At 39.1% G+C, this 21765-nt stretch overlaps 1 protein-coding gene across 13 annotated transcripts in view; it reads right to left on the bottom strand.

Annotated features, from left to right (window-relative positions):
- Positions 1-20532, bottom strand: part of plekha7b (pleckstrin homology domain containing, family A member 7b) — a 66493-nt gene extending 45961 nt beyond the window's left edge. For 2 of the 13 annotated variants that reach the window (XR_004659640.1, XM_034893759.1), the window contains exons 1-3: positions 20202-20531; positions 20021-20097; positions 19855-19912 (exon numbers count right to left, since the gene is read on the bottom strand). Coding sequence is in view for 12 of the 13 variants with exons in the window: in XM_034893759.1 (XP_034749650.1) it covers positions 19855-19912; positions 20021-20097; positions 20202-20284 (218 nt within the window). In the remaining variant the exon portion in view is untranslated. Of the gene's footprint in view, positions 1-1511; positions 1614-5779; positions 6154-19854; positions 19913-20020; positions 20098-20201 lie in introns of those variants that run through there. The other 11 variants (XM_034893431.1, XM_034893507.1, XM_034893841.1 and 8 more) reach the window with 9 other exon arrangements.
- Positions 20533-21765: the final 1233 nt, after the last annotated feature.

Raw genomic sequence — 21765 nt, 5'->3', positions numbered from 1 at the left:
ACAGCTGTCTGTCCTGTTACTGTCCACACTAAATTGGTTAGGCTGTGTTATTCTCGTAGTGTGAAATGGTGGTAACTGATCAAACTTTTGTCAACATCCCCAAGAAAGACACTTAAGAAGTAATTCATTTGAATTTGACCGACTTACCCCTGAATCCCTTCAGGGAGCTCCACCCATGTGTAAGAGGCTTAACTAGCAAAATGATCATCGCAGTGTCAGCGGAATAATAAGTATAAATATTAGAGAGCTTAAGGTTCAACAAAGAAAGAATCAGATAAATTAGATATTCTCCATTCCCTCTCGTTCCACTCAACCTAATTGTCCTAATCCACAAGATGGGTAACTTATTTACCAAAACAAGGCAGTGTTATCTTATCTCTATGTCTTTAATGGGAGGACTGATGGTACATAGAAAGTGTAAAGTATCCTTGAGAGCAAAAGTTAAAAATCTTGCTTCAACAGCCTTATCAACGTTTTTAAAAAGCAGAGATATGTCAATAATAATACTGCAGTCAATGCATCTGAAATGTACAAGCAATGTAAATTGAAATACAGTTTGTTTATTATAAGAATAGTAACATTTGCACCATTTTGTATTGCATCTAGTTGTGCAGTTTAAACGGTAGAATCAAAAATAGATGTGGTATGCTTCTCATCAATTTAGTGGCAAAGTATAGCAATTCTAACTATTCTCAGGCCCCCTCAATGTCCCTATCTACTCTGACCAATCATGTGACAGCAGCTCACCCTCTATGTTCGCAGTGGAGAAAGATTATTTAATATTCACATACATACACATGCACGTGTACACATGCATTTACAGAGCAGACTTTCTGCTCATCCAATCCGATTAAATATGTTTCTCAACCATTTCCCTCATGAGTGCCAAAGCAAAATCCAGAGAGGAGAGGGGAGGAGAGGAGAGGAGATGAGAGGTTTTCAAAGTCCCTTTATCGGACCATTCTCAGATAAGATTCATTATCAGAAAAAAAAACAATATATATAAAACAAGACAAGGAAACCAAACTAAACAAAATTTGAAACTAAATAGTATCAATCAAAAATTTGATAAAACAGATTGTACATGGAGATGGTGGATCACTGCAAGCCTCTTAGCCATCTACCTACAAGGTGCATGTGTAAATGCTGCTGTTCAGGGCTTTAAGAGAATTTATGGTTAGACAGCTTGCCCTGAATTCTGCAGCAATTCTGCAGCGCAGATGTCAGTCAGAGATGACAGCTTTGTTTTCAGAATTTCACAATAAAAAACTCGCAGCGGTAAAAAGTATGCTGGGTTGCAAAACAAAAGTGGAAAAGCATACAGGCTTTTCATTCTGATAAGGACAATAATCCTCCTAGTCACTGGATAAAAGACATTTTACCAAAGAGCAGACCAAAATAGGGGCATTCCTCTAAGATCTAAGGTCTCAGCATTGTGCAGCAAAACAGTTGCAGTTATTATTTAAGTAGCCACATGCACCTTCCAACAGATCAAAACAAGGATGGCCTACCTGCAACCGGTTCTCAATGCAAGCCCCATGCAGCAGCAATATCGCTTGCTAGACTTACTCCAAGCATTTTTCTGTCTTTTTCATTCAACTGTAGTCATTATAATTTGCAGATCTTAAAATAAATTCAAGCTCAAAAGAGCTGTCTGCTCCCTGAGGTTTTACAGTACTAAATGAATGAACCGCAGCATGACTCTGTCTGATTCAGCCAAAATTAGGCAATCTGTCAAGCTACATACACACTCCTCTAAGCACACACAGGGACACACACACAGACACAAATTGCATATGTTCACGGTCAGATTATCTGTTTTATCTCTAAACCCCATAATCCTGCAACATCAAAAATAAATCAAACGTCACAAAAAAACTCAAATTGTAAATGGTAAAAATAGGCAGATCTGTTGAACAAGATACCATGTGACTACATCTGCTTAAAAAGACAATAAAAGACAAATTCCAGTTCACCTTTTGCTGGTATTTTTGCTGGTGAAACAGAAATCCAATGACTTCAATAAACAATGAGATGATTTGTTGTGTGCTTGACTAGACAAAAATAGAATATAGTAACTAATTGAACTGGTGTCCACCCTGTGAAATAATGGTTGGCAGGTAGGCAGGTAACTAGGTGGGCAGCTGGCTAGCTAGGTTGGTGACGAAATGGGTCGGTACTTGGTAAATATCTTTGATGACATCCCATTCAAGGGTAATAGAGGTACAAAAGCTGCAGTTAAATTGTCTAATGAGGGCCAGCACACAGATAAACACGGCAGAGCATCTTATTCTATTGTTCAACATAGATCGATATTTGTAATTTTTGCACATCATTAACATGTTCCTGGGAAAACATCTGGACCTAAAGCTGGATGTCAGGGTAATTAAAGTACAACTGTTCTCATCTATCTTTTCTTTATTATATCATTACAAAAATAAATTAATATAATTGGGGGGGTTAACATAGGTTTAACGCCATACTGTGGTCATATGTTGCTCCTTCGCGGGGTAAGAAAAATGTCCATACCGTAACAGCCCTACAGAGAAACAAAACAGGACAGGAAGGATCAATTTAATTGTGTCCTTAAGGATTACATTATCTGAATAAAGCTAATCCCTGTTTTCTAATACCATTTCATGAAAGCCATGTCTCTTGCCTGTGCTTTTGTCCAAAAGCAGTGGGCCAGATAAACAGCCACTGGATCCTCTAACAATCGGATTCAGCTAACCCGCATGCTGCGAAACATGTCTAAATCCCTTGCACAATCAGGTCAAAGCCATTGTTACTGTATGTCATCCAAACAATAAATACCACCTTCTACCCCAAACCCTTGTCTGCCGCACACACACACACACACAAAAACAAAGATGTGTTTCAACATTGGGGAGCTTTTGTCAGCAAGATGACAATAGAGAATAATGCTCTGTAAAGCATACAATGAGACAATATTAGACAAATCTATTGTTCAGACCCTTTATTACATTACATTACTCTTTGGGATTTACTACAGTGGTAAATGATAAAGTCATCACATTTAAGTAAAAATACAGGATGTACTCTCTGTTAGAAATTTGATTACGGTGAATTTTGCTGCAAAGAACCTTGGCCCTATGGTGGTCCAAGCTTGTATACCACAGCACACTTTACTGCAGCAGAGCTGTCTTTAAAACATTGTTTGCTTCAGTATGTACAGTATATCTATAAAATGTTTTACCAGTGGAGGAAAACAAATACTTTTCTGACTTCTCATCAAGATTGGAAAATAGTTGCTCCTCCACTCACATGCCGCAGACTGAGTCAGCTCTTTGTGTGCGTGTGTCTGTCTGTGTGTGTGTGTGTGTGTGTGTGTGTGTGTGTGTTACTATCTGTTCTCTGCTGTGAGCTAACTGTGTCCAGACTGACTCCAGGCTTGGAAGGACCTCTCTCCTGCAGTTCCCATTACAGAATCTGAGCAGAAACACACAACAGAGCAAAAGCAGCCACTGAACACACTCCCACCGGGAAGTTACATTACAGTGATACACAGAGTTAGGACAACACAGCTACTATGTGACTGCTTCTGCTCAGTGGCAATGAACAACACACAGGCACCACACACACACTGAGACCCAAGTCGCCGAAAAAGCATGACTCTCACTAGGATGCAAACTCTGTCATTGTCTTGTTATATTATGCAGTATAATAAACAGGGTCTTCACATCTGTTCTCCATAAACATGCTGTACACAAAGCTATCAAAGCACGGCAGGTTTCTCTCACAGTCTGTTCACTCGAAATTGACTATTTATTCTCTGGTACTAGATCACCACATTGCATGATTAGACATCAAATCTTGGTTATTTCAACATAGTACACAGTGTAACTAATTATAAACACTGATATAATCATTTGGTTTTGGACCACTCAACATATTTACCTCTTTGTTGCTAAAGTATACAGACTATCACATTATAATTTCATTGAGAAAATTAAACAGATGGATTAAATGAATTAGGTGAGGTTCCACTTGGCTGGCAGAGGGTAAGTGAATTTAGAGGCTATTTTTAGATTTTTGTATCCTGAGAATGTGGGGAGAGCTTGTAAAGACTTATGAGGCTTATTAAGTCAGGCATCAGTGGAAGAAGGTAGTGGCAGCCACATCTGGTACAAAGCTCTAAAACTATGAGTGGCCAGCAGGGTTGAGATTTTACCAGAACAGTCCCTTCCACAGGATTTCTAACCCACTCACAGAGGTTGATCTGAATCCCAATCTGGGGAATTTAAAAGGTCAGGGTCTTAATACACAGAGAATACACACCCTTTTCAAATATCTCAACCTTCTGTTAAGTGTCATCATTATGTCTATTGTTAGAAGTGCAAAGTCTACATGGAAATATGCAGAATGTCTGTGGTTAAAGAGAAGTCCACTCCTTTCTCTAATACTGTCTCCCCTCTATCCATGGATATTCTGTCCCCTGCACCAATTTGTTCTGTCATTATTTAGACCGCAGTAGTTCAGCCATTTAATGCCGCACTTAACAAAAATATGACCTCTATATCCGCTAAGCATACAAATGAAGCGCTGTCTTTTGACCACATTTTACCCTGTTGCTGAGGGAAGAAAGGGGAAGGATGAGCTGGGCTGGGTGTGACTGGGCTGTACTCAACATTGCTGGAACTGCTTGGCTGAGCTAAACATCAACTCAGATGTTATTCAACGTCCTGAGTAGAACCAGACAAAGCTAAACGCAGCCTTGTACATGCCTCTGGTAGGAAAAACTTACCAGAGGCTTATTGATGTTGGTTTAAAATGAGCTAGGTTATACATGCAGCTATGTGTTCTGCAACAAAAATTATATTGATTCAAAGTTGACCCAAACTTTGAGTCAACTACTGTGTCTCATGCTGTAGGTGAAATTGTGTGTTTACAACCTGCTGCTTCTGTGGCTTAGAGCACAGCAAGAGGGCTGACCAATGAGGAAGCACATGCAGGAATGATGAATAGGCTAAGTAACCTTATTGCTGCCGCTGACATCGAGAATGATAATAAGCTTGATATCTTGTGCATGGATCCATGGCATTGTTTCTATGTTACAACACATTAAAATAGAAAGAATGGCCTAAAGAACATCTGAAAAACTATCTGGAAATCTGACAGATGTGACATTACATGTGTCAGTCTGTATGTATAAAGTACATCTATCTCTATGGGTATGTCTGTGTGTGGGCCCTGACAAGCAAACCCATGTAAACAAGTTAATTCCTTTGAGAAATGTATCTCTTGCTCACTGAGAGGTGGGGAGGACTGCATCAAACCTCCACTACAGCCAAACCTACAGTGACATCCCTCATTAACCATATGTATAGAAGAACATCATAATCAGCCTAAGAGATCACAGTTCTGCTGACATCAACACAGCAGTCAGTGACCTGTGATCATAAGGCACTGCAGCAGGCATTTCTGTCTCTCTCTCTCTCTCTCTCTTTCTCCCTCTCTGTCTTCTCATTCCTAGAGAGACTGCACCATTAGTACACATTGATGTACGCACTCCCTAAAGGCAATCCAAAGGTTTTTAAAGGAAAAACAGCCAGCTGCCTTCTCTGTCACAAAAACAGACAACAGTGACAATGTTCAGCATGCAAGTAAATGATCATACACTTTGTACAAACATTTAACGGCATGCAATGTGTAACACTTTATCTTCTGCAGCAGGAAAGCTTTAGCAGACACACCTCCTGAGTAGCTACGTAGCAATACAACCCCACAGATGTGTTGGGAGAGGGGCTGGTATACACACCTTTCAGTCGCACGATACACTGGCTGCCTCTTGTAAGGGAGGTGTAAGGTTGACTGTCCTGGTTGGCCCAACATGTTTGCTGCAGGTCTGTGATTTGCTGTGCTCTGTTCTTCTCAGTGGTGCCTGTGTGTGTATTCCTCTCAGCTGGTAATGCTGCTGTTGCTGACGTCTGCTGCTGAGCACTGTGGCGTCAATTCATTCAAAACATCCTCTTTCCCGCTTCTCAAGTGTTGGACTGCTGAGGTGGAGCTAAAAATACACATAATCACTGAACTGTCCCCTTTCCGCGAGCATTAAGCCTGTGATAGGTATTATTAAAGCCGGCCAAGCTCACCAATACATCATGTAAGATGCCCTAGAGCACCAATCAAAGACCTACGTACAAAGCAATAGCTATTACCCAAATAATCATATTCCCGTCTCTTACGCTCATTCCCTGTAGTGGTACTCTCTCTCTCTCCTCACCTATCCTCTGCTCTCTTTTAATATATGCGTTTCTCACTGGAGCCCTGCCGTCAGAGCACTTGCCTGAACTGGACTCCCTCTCTGCTCAATTCCCTCTAAAGTCAGGCAGGAAATACACAGCATGCACAGGGAGCAAGAGCAAGGAAATGAGGAGGGAGAAGGAGGAATTAGAGTAGGGAATAACCAAAAAAGAGAAAGTGAGAAAGCGAAAAGAGTGAAAGTGAGAGAAAGTGTCTTGCAACTTTAATGTATAAACACATAAGGTCATGATAGATAATTGCATAAATAAAATACTATGTGCTGATCTTTGCAGTAAGTCAGCAAGAAATGTTGTTATGGTACCATTTTGTACCAACTGGAAATTAGGGAAAGACTGCACCTTGAGTATCATTATATATCAACAGTGTCCAACAAAGACAACAAGTGGATGATTGCAGGATGATTGTCAGCTTAAACAGAAAATACTGCAACACTAGCCAGGTGAGATGAATGGGGGTGAGTGTGATTTGGGGAAAAATAATTCCGGAGTCAAACGCACTGCAAGTAAAGACCTCTTCACCGCTGTGATAATACCAGTTTGCAAGATCTCCGGGTCTTACCACCGCCACTGGTCATTTGAATTGTGCAGTAGCTCTCTCTTATAGCAATAAATTTCACTACATGAAAAAACTGCAATCCAAATGTAAAACAGACATACATATGGCAGACACCTAATGAAATAAGATTTGAAAAGGAAACCCAAAACTGTGTAATTACATTAATAAAATTTGCAATACTAAAAGAATGATCCATGCATGAAAACGACACAGATAATAACCAACGACCACCCTTAGTCAGCGGCGAAAAATAACAAGTTAAATTTAATCAAGTACTGTACAGAAATACAATTTAAAGCTACTTGTACTTTATTTGAGCATTTCAATTACATGTATCTTTATATTTCTACCCATTTCAATGAGATTTATTTTACTTTTTTATTTAACCATATTTATTGGGCAGCTATACTGTATTTACTGGTTACCATGTAGATTTAGTTTTTCCATACAGAATGTGATCATTGTTATAGATTCCCAACAAAATGTACAGTAAGTCAATAGCAATGCAGTAATAATCCAGTAGCATATACAATATAACACTGAGCGGATGAGATCACTGTGCCATATGATAAATATATCATACGTCATATATGTTTTCTGATGTAAATATACAATAGATTGATCCTCCTTGTCTTACTTTATTCAGCATACTCCCAGTATGTCTTTGATAGCTACAGAGCCCTCTCAATCTTACACTGCCACATTGCTACTCACCAGTTATTGATCAGACGTGGAAAACAGTAAGTCCAATTCAAAAGTCTAAAATGTCCAAATCTGTCCTGATCCTCAAGACGATAAAAGTGGTGTCTCTTTCTGTTCTCTTAAAATAAGGTAACTGAGACTGTTTTAACTATGTGCACAATGCAATGTGGGTGTGCTAGAACAGGCACAATGTGCGGTGTCGGGTAGAAGTATACAGTAACTGCTGTTTCAGCCCTATCTCTCTACTCCGAATCATTCAGTAACACTGCCAGCACTTACAGAACATAGCTCTACTTGGCCTCTCCAGGGAAGAATAAAGTGATAACGCACCATTGTTCAGAAGAAGAAGGAGGAGAAGAAAAGGGGAAGGGCCAGGCTTGTTAAGAAACTTTGAAACCACCTCGCTTGAACAGTATTTACCTCATGTTGTCCGGTCAACAAAGTGCTGACCTTGGTCTCTGACTGCAACCAGAGCCTTCAGTCTCACCCCGAGTCCTTTTTATCAGTTCACATCAACGTCAGTCAGGAAAAGAGGATGGAGGGCAGACTATAGATGAGTGGTTGGCTCAGGCTGCTGCAGTGGTGGTTCAATAATCCACAGACAGAGACACGGATAAGAGCAGAGGGCTCGATGAGGGTGGTTTAGGTCAATACGTACGATAGACAGCCAGGTCAACATTCATACCTCATTGTATCACCTGCCTTCACTGTTGTCCTCTTGGCTGTTGTATAACAAAACAGAGTTATAATAATTCCACTCTGTTGTGGTTGCAAATAAACCCATCAAACCAGAAAAAAGGTTTTGCAAATATACAACATGACATAGACAACAAATACTCAGAAATGTAGGACATGTTGTCAAGTTAGTATGCAATACAGAACTGAGGCAACATAATTTTAGCCAAATACATAATGGGAAAGACTTAAGTATAAAAAACAATTCATGCATTACTTGTCTTACTGTTTTAATAGATACATTTAAAGACAAACAAATAGGAAACTGCATCAAACAGACAAATAGCCAAAGACTCAACAGCAATATCTAGTGGCTACCTACAGAACAGCACTTCACAACAACCGTACATGCGCATACTCCAATTGGTCTCAAATGCTCCGCTCAAAGACCAGGGCATACATCATCACTGAGTCAAACAGTTCTTACAGTGATTTCAAAACTTCCAAGTATAAAATATTCTGTCAAAAGCGGCACTACATCTTTGCTGCACTGTCCAAGCTTCATCTCACTAAGCAAATTACAGACAATAGATGGTTGGAGGTGAAGACTGATCAAAACACTATTAACCCTCATGTTGTCCTTTCAGTTTTTTTATCACAAAAAATGGGTCTTCGAAATAAGCGCTGAAAATGTCAACATTAGAGCACAGCAATGAAAAAAAACAAGATAATAGTGCTGAAAAAAAGAGAATCAATTAGGCTATGAATAAGGAGTAAGCCTTGCATTTCTGCGCTAAAGCAAATTAAATTGGACTGCTTTGTGAGAACTCACAGAGCTCAGTGGTAGAGCGGTCGCCAGCCAATCGGAAAGTTGGGGGTTCCTTGGGCAAAACACTGAACTCCGAGTTGCTCCCGATGCTGCGCCATCGGAGTGTAAATGTGTGTGAGTGTTTATCTGATGAGCAGGTTGGCACCTTGTACAGCAGCCTTGGCCCCAGTGTACGAACGTGTATGAACGTTTGTGAATGTGTGTAAATGGTTCCTGTACTATGTAAAAGTACTTTGAGTAGTCGTTGAGACAGAAATGCACTATTTAACAACAGTTAATTTACAGCTGGGCAGTCAATATGTTCAATAAATTCTGCAGTGAGGGAAACCCTAACCACCACATCTGCTCTCGCTAGCATTGGACAGACGGGCCTTTTCATTTATATATATTTTTTACATTCAATATCCCTATAATGGGAACAGTAATTACCAATCAAGTAATCTACAACAACAACATTTTTCCGAACCCGTGCATTCAATCTGCTGCTTAACATAAGCTTATTGAAGTGTTCCGTTACTCAGACTTTACAGTAGATATTATGCCTTAAGGAATTTGTATAGAGTAACACACTACAAATAACCTTTGGTGCTACAATCCTATAATCAGTCAGTAGATGTCAGATTAAGCAGACAAATCTGATCTGATCTAGTGATCTTGTAAGTCAAGCGTTTGATTGTTCTCTGACTTCCTGTGATTACCTGATTTCCCTACAATAACCGTTTCTTGTGTGCATGTAAACATGGTTAGAATGCACTAGATAGATAGATGCTAATAGATGCTAATATGTCAAGCATTTGGTTAAAGCAGCAATAATATTATTTTTGACATGCAGATCAGTGGAACAAGCTGAAAAAACAGCATTGACATATCACCTTATAACGTTGTTGTGCTAAAACTTTCAACAACGGTTGCCTATCTAGAAATTTCAGGAGACAAAAAAAAACATTAGCAGCCAAATTTAAGTCCACGTGTTTAAGTCCAATAAGCTCTCTTTGGTCTCCACCAACTCCTAAGGGAAATACTCTTCTCTCTAGGGGCTCAGTGTCAATGTTCACCATTGTCTGTCTGTCTTGAAGAACTGAGAAGACTGCAGCACTGGGTAATATTCTCTGTGGGTTTGTCGATGAGTGACACCTTTCACATTACACCTATTTATTTGATCGATTGTTAATATAACAATATTGATCAGTGCAACTTTAAAACTATTGTTGCTAACAGTAATTCAGGTAGAAGAAGTTTTGTAGATTCTGCCCCGTGTGGAGCATGTATGTGATTAGCAAGCGCTTAGTAGCAGACTGATTGTGTAAGTAAGTGAAACACTTTTCATGCAGTATCTTAACTTTTACAAGATGGATACCTTAACTTAACATAACCTCTATAAATGCAAATGTTCTGTGTTTGCAGAAAATCAATGGCATTACACTATTTCATATTAGATTTTCTATTGATGATGTGAGCGTCTCCCATTCAAATTACCTATTTTATTGTTCATTTTACATCAAACACTGGAATCTCTTGGATAACATAAAAAGGTAAGGTCTCAGACTCTCTCTTTTAACACAACATCTATCTTCCACCTAACTAATCACTACTCTTTTCACCCATCTGGTGAGATGAGAACAGTGTGGGAGCTGCTTTTCTCTGCAGTGGCCCCAGTCACACTCAGGCTCTGACAGAATGCGGCAGAAAGAACTGTCATCTGAATTCAATCAGAGGTAGGCTATACAAACTCTCTTTCCTCTGGAGAAGCAGCGGAATTTACTCAGGTGCTGAGCTTCCTTCTTTAACAATACTTAAATGGTGACACAAGAAAAAAGGGGGAAAAGTTTAGTTTTTCTATTACATTAGATTTCGGTTGCATGCCATTTCCTTTTAATTCTGCTGTACATTATCAAAGCATGATACAAATATCCAGATTGTAGTAGTGTACCAAAATATGTCTTTTACACAAAGTAAAACAAAAACTTTAACTCTGAAAATACCATTAAACCAGTGTTACCTTGTCTCAATTTGCCTCTCCTCCTCCAGCTCAGCAACCAACTCTGTTCCATGATCAGCCGAGTCAGTCCCCTGGCCAAAGGGCAGACAACTGCAACAGCAGGTCCCCATCCTGGCTCAGGCATCTCCCCTGCCCTGTTCTTGCTCTGACTTCTGCTCCAGCTCTGACTGGTCAACCTGTTCAAGCCGTCTGGACGGTGAGTGACTCATTCTAGAGAATGTGTACCATCCAACAGAGCACACCTCAGGCTCGCTACTCGTAATGTATTTATTCATTGCATGTTCTCAAGTTAAAAATTGCAAGTCCAAACAAGGGGTGATGGAAAGCTTCCTCTGTATGCTGTAGCACAAACATCCACTGTACTAGTCTCTGAATCTATTCTTTTGTTTCTTTCGTCTTTATTCAGTCTGCTGCTTTAACCTCCAACTCTATTTGTAGGCCCTGACAGTACTGTGCAGTATTGTTGTCAAAAGCCTTGTAATAAGTCACCAAATGACATGATATCGACAATACAGCCCTGTTTATAAAACACTATGGCCTCAAGTGAAGGTTCAGGCCGCCTCACAAGCACGAAGAGAAGATAGATGAACAAACATAATAGCTGGACAGCATTAAAACATGATACGAAGGGTCTACTGATAATGACAAATGGTCAACATAAATCACCTTACAGGAGTGAGGGAACTCCTCACCAACATCCTATTTGCAATTCCTTGGCCATGAACGCTAATTTTTTAATTATTACAATTTAATTATTACAATTTAATCTTTAACAAAAACAAAAGTTGAATATTACACTTTTAGAAACACTGTGAGGCATTTCTAAAACTAATTGTTTTCTAAAAAGAATCCACATCACATGTCAGCCAGTCAGTCTGACATTTCTTTAATTTGTAAAGAAGTTCTGCATTTTCTGCTTTTTTGGTCTATTTTGCTGGAAACGGATATGATGTAGCCGATGTCAGCGGTATAAACAGAGAATATTTAGGTGAATCACCTAAAATCACAATACATACGATTTACGACATGCACAGCTGGCTCTTTCGGACATAGAATTGAAGGGCAAATGCAACACGGTCTGCAAGGTGTGCCAAAGTATGAGGACAGGTCTGCACTATATAAATATGTTATTAATATTTGCTCACTGGAGCACATCTATAGTAGGAAAGCTGCTGATGTTATAAGAGCTTATTAAGTGAAACAGCTGTGACAAAAAAAGTCCAACTGGATGAACCTAAAAATGTATTTAGTTTTATCTATACCTCCTTGTCTTTAACATTCAAGCACGGGTACTCTCTCAGATAGCAGAGTTATAGATATACATTGTATGTTGGTAAGACAAACACAGCTGCCTCACTGTTTCTGTCATCCTCACCTCAACTTTCATGAAACAAAAGCACTTGCACTGATCCCTCTCCTCTATCTGATTGGTATTTAGTGATGTGTTTTCAATCTTTTATTACTTCCCATGGCACCTGACAAAGATTTCCAAACAATGTCTCTTCATGGTCCCCTTTGTTACTTAGCAAATCTAACAGTAGTAGGTCTCATCTGTAATAGCCAACGGAATTTTAGACTAATGTCAGTGTTGTAAATATGTTACATTCCAATCTGTAAAAACTTTTAACAAAGCCTCTCTCATCTGTTTTAACCGGTATCATAAATGTGTGTGATAAGTTGTTAGTGGTAGTAGATAACTTTATTGTCTCCTTGGGGCATTTGGGTTTTCGGGCACTTCATGACAGGACATCAGACATTAGGTACAAACAAATACTCCCTCCATCAGACACCAACAGACATTACATGAGAACATACCATACATCACACACCACAATAGACTGTACTATACACCCTTGGGTATGACCAGACCAGCTGAACATCTAGCTTATTGTGACTGATTTCAGGCTTTTTGGCTTGTGGTACATAAGATCCATTTGGATCTGTTCTTGGTCAGAAGGGGTGGGCAGAAACAACGCCTAGATGGCAGTAGTTTGTTACTTTTTAAGAATCAACTCACAGAGGTCGAGCCAGTAGATGATGGTATACGAATCAGAAAAAAATTGTAATGGGATTGTTTTATCAGTTAAATATGTTGTTAAGCTTCAATACATTACCTAAAGGAAAAGTTTGAAGTTCCATTCTGAGTCGGAATCTAAGCATTGGCCATTTCTAAAATGGGTCAAAAGTGAGATTCAGCTGCTTCTTTGCCTCTTTGAAAAGAAACTAACGGAATTGTCTTCCTGCCTGAGCCCAAAGAAGGACCAATTGGGAAAACACTTCAAAACTCATATCCTAAATCCACTGTGGTCAAGTCATCTCACACAGAATAGGCCTGCTCTGCACAAAGAAACATATAAGAAGTTTTACCTACACTTTAAAGTTTTCAAAGTAAACATCCAGTGTCAGCAGTTTCTGAAATACTAAAACCAGCCCATCTGGCACAAACAATCATGCCATGTTCAAAGTTACTTAAATTACCTTTCTTTCCCATTTGGATATTTGGTTTGAACTTCAGCAGATCATCTCGACCATATCTACATGTCTGAACGCCTTGACTTAATGCCACGTTAATGCCAGGCTGTTTAAATATTTGTGTTAACGAGCAGTCAAACAGTTGTGCCTAATAAAGTGGCCGGTGAGCGTATGTTGCTTGCTAAAATAATCTAAGATCCGCAAGGGCAAAGGTCATTTACAGGACCTTGGTGCTCATTTTTCTTTTTCTATCTTATTTGCTAATTATGTTTTGAACTCAGCAATGAGGTATGGATTTGCTGTGTTCGCAAAACAAACGATTAATTAAACAGCCTTAAGATAAGGGCCTGTAGGAATAGTTAATTTCTTTTTTATCCCCCATTAAAACACCTTGCTTTAAAACTCCAAAAACATCCCATAGCTAATTAACTTATACTATCCTAATCAAAAATAGTCAGCTAGTTTAAAAAAAAATGCAAGCATAACCTAAAATCATAACAAGCAGCAGGAGAATTGGAAGATAAACACTACTGAATATTGATGGGGTTATAACACCTGACGAGTAAATGGAGTTGAGACTTTCTGTTGAGTTTTTAGATTACACACTTCTTCCTGGACTTCCCTTCCACAGCATTGTAAGCCCCCTCAACAACGTGAACTGTGTCCTCAACAGGACACCATTGTACCTAAGTGGGGTCATTTCGTTCCCTCAGGAGCTATAGAATTGCACATATCCTATCCGCAGTGAGTGCTAGTGATGTGGTGGAGAATAAATCTAACTGAACTCAGTTTCCCAAGCTTTACGATATGAGGAATGGATTTCTCACATCACATGCAAGGTCCATAGCAGCAGAGACCTCCTTCTATTATAAATAAAAGAAACTTAACTTAGTTGTACTGTACCTAAAAATGCAATATGTTATACACATGTCATTGCCACACATCTACTTTTTCAGCCTTCTTGTGCTGTCCAATTGCTTACTTAAATTAATAAGCATTTATTACACGCGGTTACCTCACCACACAGACCTGTTTTATCTGTAGCATATTATCTTCCGGATGATTTTGGGAGATGATTTTCTAATTGGGTCGCTTCCTTGGCGATTTGCCAGAAGTGTGACAATGAGAGATACTCTGTTTCAATCTGTTTCAGATAGCGACATTCCTTGTCCATTAGTTTTAAGAATTTTCACTCCAATCTCCACATTTCAATCTTTTGATTTGTTATTGTATCAAATATACTATAAACTACATAATTTAAGGTATATTTGATATAAACAAATCCTTCTTAGTATGAGTTTAGACAATAACAACAGCTTAGGCCCTTACACTTTTGGCACATAACAACAGACAATACATCAGCAACCATTTATCAGGGAGTTCAGGTCTGCAAGCCGGCCTACAGCGAGGTGTAAATAAATGTGAGCTATGCCACAGGGGCAGTGTCTGAACAATCGCTCCTTTGTACTTCCTCTCAGCTAAATTCCCCAATCAACACACAACCAAATTAACCGACGGTTGTCAAGGCAGCACCTTCTGGACAGCTAAGAGACAAGAGAAGTAGGATGGAGATCAGTGGTTTATATCAAAGAGCCTACTTGCTTGGTGCTAAAAAGCTGATTGTATGTCAAGAGAGCTTCCAATAATGTCTGATGTTTAAGTGAAAAGTATGAGTGGGACATGAAATCTCATCACACATAAAGAACCATGATTTGCAGCCTGAAGCAGAAAAACAAACTCACTTAAATGGAGTGCTAATGGGGGATGTTCCTGTAGTATTAATGGACATATTTAAAAAGCTGAGTTGTAGCCAATTAAAAACTAACATTTGTAATGATTTTAATAGTCCAATATAGTGCTCCTATCCAGGTTGTCTAGTCCCTTTCCAAACTTTTGATGTGATCTAAGGAATAATCCCATTGAGCTGGAGCCAACCACAGTGTTTTTAGTGTTTGAGGTTTGCCATCTAACATCAATCACCAAAGCATATTTTGCACCAAAGCTGTTAACATATTCCTGTAGAGTAGGCTGTTTTTAACTTTTAATCTGCCTTTAATCTTAACAAATCAACCAGGACTGTGTATCCACTCGTATAGCTTAATTAGCTGAGTGCTGGAGTTAAAAGCTAGGTACGCTTAACACAAGCAACACTTCCTGTATTTACCCTGTACTCACGGGACAAGTAAAGAAACCTGTCATCATCCAGGTCTGCAATAAACCAAATAAAGCATCGGAGATAAACTTCTCCACAATGAGAAAATGACAGTACTCAATCCCCAGAGAATTGTAATAAAACTGTCCCACACTGATTTGTAATGAATAAGGTTGTGCTCGACTCTACACTAATCAGCTGTTTTTAAAATAATTATCCATGTGAACACTAATTTTATAGTCACACCATTTCATGAACTTAAAGACTAATTGATCTGTTACATAGCAGTTGGGAATGCAGCATTATCTCAATATCGTTATGTTACAATTTACTGTCAAATATTTACATAGTAAAAGTCACTTGGTACAAGATCACATGTATGTTCTTTTTGACCTTGTCATTATTAAAAGCTGATATTTGTGAACCAAGATATATCTTTATTAGCAACTTTTCTAGATACAATTATATAATTAATTTTAAAAACTAAATTACCCAGCAGTTTTACAAACTCTGGCAAACACAATGATTTAACTTTCTTTTACAAGAGAATGTTGAAAGATAAGATAATTCTTTATTGATCCCCAGAGGGGAAATTCCAATGTTATAACAGCACAAGACATACATAAGTACAAAATAAAGATGTAGATACTGTAAAACTAGTAAAAGAGTAAAAGTAAACTAACTATAGAAGTTAAATTAAAGACAAGTTACAAGGTAAGTGATAATTTAAATTGATAGTTACAAGTTAAAGTGACATGGTATTATATGATTAACAGTAGCAAGTCTAAAATATGTTGACAGTGTTCCCCAAAAATAATATGTATAGTAAATATAAGATGTGGTAATACTGCGTAACATATACACACACCAGTAGCAAGTATAAAGTATAAGATATAGAGATGTACACTAATTACTAGATAAGGTGAAGACAAAGACAAGCTGAATAGTACAAGAGAACATTCTTGGTCTGTTCCGAGCCACCTTTTGACTCCAAGAAATTAGCCCTTGAAAAACACACAAACAAGCAGGGAATAGGTGCAAAACACGATCCTTTCACCAAGCCAACTGGGCAAAAAGTAGTTGACTGATTTAATAGCCTTTAACGTTTAATATATCACGCGACTTTACTGTTGTATTGGTCCCGTTTTTTACAGAGAAAAAGCAAGTGAACGAGGTACACAAAGACCGCCTTTATTCTGCACACACACACACACACACACACAAACACACAATATTAGTGGCGGAAATTTGGAAACCAAATTATTTTCAAAGTGGCTGAAAGCATGGACATCCATATAGCCCAACTATTATACTACCTCTTGTACAGTATAAGGACTGTTATACTAACAGTATAGTAATAACATACTTATTGTAGCAGGCGTTGCTAAAATTAAAAAAAATGTGCTTGTTTTGTTAATTCAGTGCTGCAAACTATTGTCTGCAGAGCACTGCATGTTGTTGAGCAAAGATCTCTTATTAGTAACTGTCAACCTCAGAAAGACCGCAGCTATGGGGATATAAAAGCCCTTCATACATCCCCTCTGTCTGAAACAAATGGGGCAAACTAAAAGGGCCATGACAGGGTGACGGGTTACGGGTATTGTGGAACTACCAAACCTTAAACAAGCTACGATGGGAGGAATCATTGTTATTCACAATGATCCAGCTCCCATGAAGAATTTATTCCTCCACTTTGTTTTACAGTAGACTTCCTATCTGTCATTGGTAGCCTGCTTTATGTGATTGGTGTTAGCATGACTTGCTGGTTGCAGTTGTGTCCTGGTTTCTCTCCATCCACACACTGCGCTAAGCTGTGATCAGAGCCGCTGTAAAATAGTTTTGCGAGAGAAAACTCAGATTGAACATATAGTCCACCTAGCTGTCTTGATATACCATGCAGAGACCTGAGGAGCAGTCAACAATAATCCTCATAAGTCCACCAGAGTTTAAAATTCAAAACACAGAGAAAGCAGAAGGAAACGGGCATATGCATCCGGCAGAATTTCCTGCGGCACCGTAGCAATCCCGGAAGTGGAACATCAAGGATGTATGTTACGTTTACACGTGCCCGGCTAGTTTCGAAAACGGACATTTCAACCTCCCCGTTTTCAAAAATAACCTTGTGCACAGCTGTCAGTTTTGAGAAAAGTGTTCTTTTACACATTTCTCTGTATATTTGCCATCAATGCAGTCAAGAGAAAGCCAAACCTGTAGGTGGCTTCCATCCACACGTTGTTATCCAAATTAAGTGATAACGAATGAAAAATACTGATATACTAATATTTGAATATCGACTCGAAGGAAATACATTCGATCTCATCGGATTTGATCTTGATTGATACAGCTTACGCGATGAATGCTGATTAATACCTTATCTGCCGAATAAATAATGAATTGCAATTAAGTTTTAGGTCCTTTTATGGTTGCAACCCACCACAAAACAAAGAAGAAGTTTTAGTTAATTTCTGCTCAGTATTTCCGCTTTTGTTTGCCAACAAAGACAGATGGAAGTAGACTAACGAGGAGACGAAAGACATTTTGAATTTAATTTTTTAGGAACTCACGAAGGAAATGGCCAAAAATGGTTAGGACAAACCGTGGGACGTCCTCGGGAGTAAATGGAAGGCACTCAAACAGTGATACATGTCTCAAAAAAGAGTTGTCTTGCAACTGTGCCAGAGGGAAAATAAAAGGCAAGTTGCTTCTGCATCATTATAGCAATGTGTTGATAGTGTTGTTCTATTCTTATTATAGCTTGATATGTCGCTATCCGCTGGCACATATGGACTACAACTTGTGCAATATTGATCATGTGTTGGTAGATGACGCAATCAATCAAATCAATTTTGTCTCGAAAAATTTTGTTCGCAAAAGTTTGCTTGGATGTTGTGCAATTCAGTGCGAAAATTCATGTAAACACCTTAAAATGTCTAAAATCAATTTTTATATACCAATTTGATTGCAAAACAGCATGTGATGTCATTACATACAGGTATTCATTCGCTTTAAAGTCATTGGATAGAAACACACTTTTCCCACTTTTATTCGCATTAGTTTTTTGACCGAACTTCAGATAATTCAATTGACAAGTGGATGGAAATTTAGCTAGCGTAATGAGAAGCTTAATCCCACGGTAGCCAATCCGAATCCCGAAAGTAGCAACAACAGCTGAAAATCACTTCTTCTCTATTCTCTTCCTTACTTCCTCGGCTGCCTAAATTGTTTGTCTCAGTTAGTACATGCAAACGTATAAACAAAGTTTTCCAAAATCTCCACTCTGGCCGGAGTTTTTAGAAAGAATGGTTTTCAGAGGCGAATTGTCCGTTTGCGTGTAAACGAAGGGCACAAACTAAGGGAAATGTCTCAGTTTTTTAAAATAACCATGTACGTGTAAACGGGGTAATAGACTACTCTTACAGTAACCATCTGATATAGACAGACCACCAGAGACCAGAATCTGCACAAACTTCAACAGTATAGAATGCTGCAGATGGAAATGCAAATCTAATGCACATAATCCTTGAATTTACATACCAATTAATGGGGTAGTGCCTTTCACTGATTTACAAACCTGAATCTTGCTAAGTGAACATGTGAAGGACATGTGGAAATCCATCCAAAAAGAACTTCAAGTCTAGCTATGACTTTGTAAATCCTGTCCTCTCTGCTTCAATAATGCAATACAGCCATACATCTTTGTCACCACATGGTCACACCCCTCTCCTGCAACCTTTACAGTCTCTCTCTCCTCACACACTAAGGCTTTGCACCTAATGGAGAGAGTAGAGGTCCTGCATGGAGGATGTGAGGAGAATTTTAATAACCTTCTTCCTGTCCTGCTAGGCACTGCCACTTTGCATTAACAGTGCCGGCAGAGATAATTGCTCTCACCTTTCCGATGGGACCCCAGTGTGTTAATCCATATGCTGATGTGTTTCTGTGGCATTTGTCATGTAGCCTACATACTGTGGTTATAGATATTGTAGATATGACAACAGCACATCCGTGTTATGTAGTTTAACTCAATCATGTCACCAAACGTGTTAGAGCTGCACAGTGAGTGCCAGAAAGAAAATGAAAAGAGTGGAAGAGCATTTATCACACAGCGTATTGAAACGAAACAACCAGCTAAACGGGATCAAATGTTACACGGTCCAAAAAAAACAATGCCCATGAGCCACTCACTTAATGAAGTAGCTGGCTCCTTCGTCCGTGAAGCCCTCTTCCCATCCTCTTGGCAAATCTATAACACGAACAAAATCACATTGAACGACCCGCCACAGACAGACAACCCATTGCAGCAAAATAATGTCCCCTTAGTATCCAACAAATCAGATATTTCGTCGCGTACCTGACCGTATCATGTGCCCGGAGTTAACAGGTTCACCAGTGCGTGGATGTAGCCAAGTAGTGCTATGACTTTTATCACTGCAAGAAAGACACCTGTTACTTAGCGATTATAAAACAACAAAAACCCTTAATAATGACTCATAAAGTAGGCAATTAAGCGTTGAATAGTTAAACCCGCTCACTTAATAAAAAAGACCCGGCCGTCTCTGCAAACTCCATATGACCAGTGGTCAGGTAGGGTGTCCCGTCCGAGAGGTGCCGCCATGATCTCTCGTCTCTGGCTCGGCTTCTCGCCCCTCTCCCTCTCTCCGCAGACTTTTCCAGGGAGCCCGGATAAAAACCACCACTAGGGCTGCATAGTTTTTAAAGGGGAAGAATACCATAATTTGTCAACAGACCACTTCCACGAGTATGTGTCTATGTATTATTTGAGCTGACGAAATTGGCTAATGTGTTCTCAAAAGTAGCAGTCTGGTAGATGGTTAAAACAAAGATTGAAGTCCACTGCGGAGAAAAGTTGGGTGTAGCCCCCTGAGTGTAGAAGTGCACTTTAGGACGATGGTTTTTGTCACATAGGCCTACATAAAACAAACATAAGAAGACATGTAGAAATCCTTAAACTAATTAAAGTAGCAAAAATGTAAGTCATTTACGGAATATTAATGGATAATAGAAATACCTATAGCCTATGCTTAACTTCCTTTCTATAGGCTACTAAAGTAGGCCCACGTGGAAATGTGCGTGGGGGAGAGATGAGAGAAATAAACAAGCATCCTCACAGAAATATTAATCACAGGCTCATTACAAGAGACAGGTGGCAGCCATGTCTGAGGAGACTAGGAAATTACAGAAAGAGTATGATTGACGTGTTGATTTTAGTTTCTTCTTCAAAGCATATTTATTAAAAGTTGTATCAAAACTAAGTCAGTACATGCAGACACTTCAAAAACTTTATATATTGTTTCAGATATCTTGCCTCTGTAATGTCATTCTAAATATCCTTCTATGTTTTTTTTTTTTACCCTATATCTATTGTAGTACTGCATGAAAAATGCAAAACCCCAGTTAGGACCCGTAGTAAGAGACTAAGACAAATCTCTGTGTAGGGGGGGACTTGACACAATTTGACAGAAATAAAAGTAATTTGAGTGTTACAAGGTGTGTGTGTGTGTGTGTGTGTGTGTGTGTGTGTGTGTGTGTGTGTGTGTGTGTGTGTGTGTGTGTGTGTGTGTGTGTGTGTGTGTGTGTGTGTGTGTGTGTGTGTGTGTGTGTGTGTGTGTGTGTGTAAATGCATGGAAGCTTTAGATGGAGTTTGTCACATCACCCTCACTGCAGTCACGCTGTGAGGACAGAGAGCCTTCCTGACCATGACACATTACAGTGATGCTTACACTGCATCAAACAGACCTGCCCAATTTACCAATGTTGGCCATAAATTTAACTTGGCCTATGTGAGGGCAGGCCCTGTTCAAAGTCACAGTAGTGTTGGCACAGGAGTTATTTTGCTGAGCATCAAACACCAAGAGACAAGAAGTGAGGTTTTACTTCATCATGCCATGCTCTTGCTTATATAACTGCATTATCAATAATGAATAATAATGATCCTCTCTAGGTAACATTATTCTCTTTATTATGTTTAACTGGGGAAGAGCCACATCTCAATAAACCTTTCAAACAATCACAAAAAGACAAGCAGAAAATCTTCCCCTTGTGTTTCCTGTGAGGTGTAGATCACTACATCAGTGA

This window comes from Etheostoma cragini, chromosome 1, assembly GCF_013103735.1.
Source record: "Etheostoma cragini isolate CJK2018 chromosome 1, CSU_Ecrag_1.0, whole genome shotgun sequence".
NCBI classification, from domain to species: domain Eukaryota; kingdom Metazoa; phylum Chordata; class Actinopteri; order Perciformes; family Percidae; genus Etheostoma; species Etheostoma cragini.
This window is presented reverse-complemented; position numbering and strand designations above follow the sequence as displayed.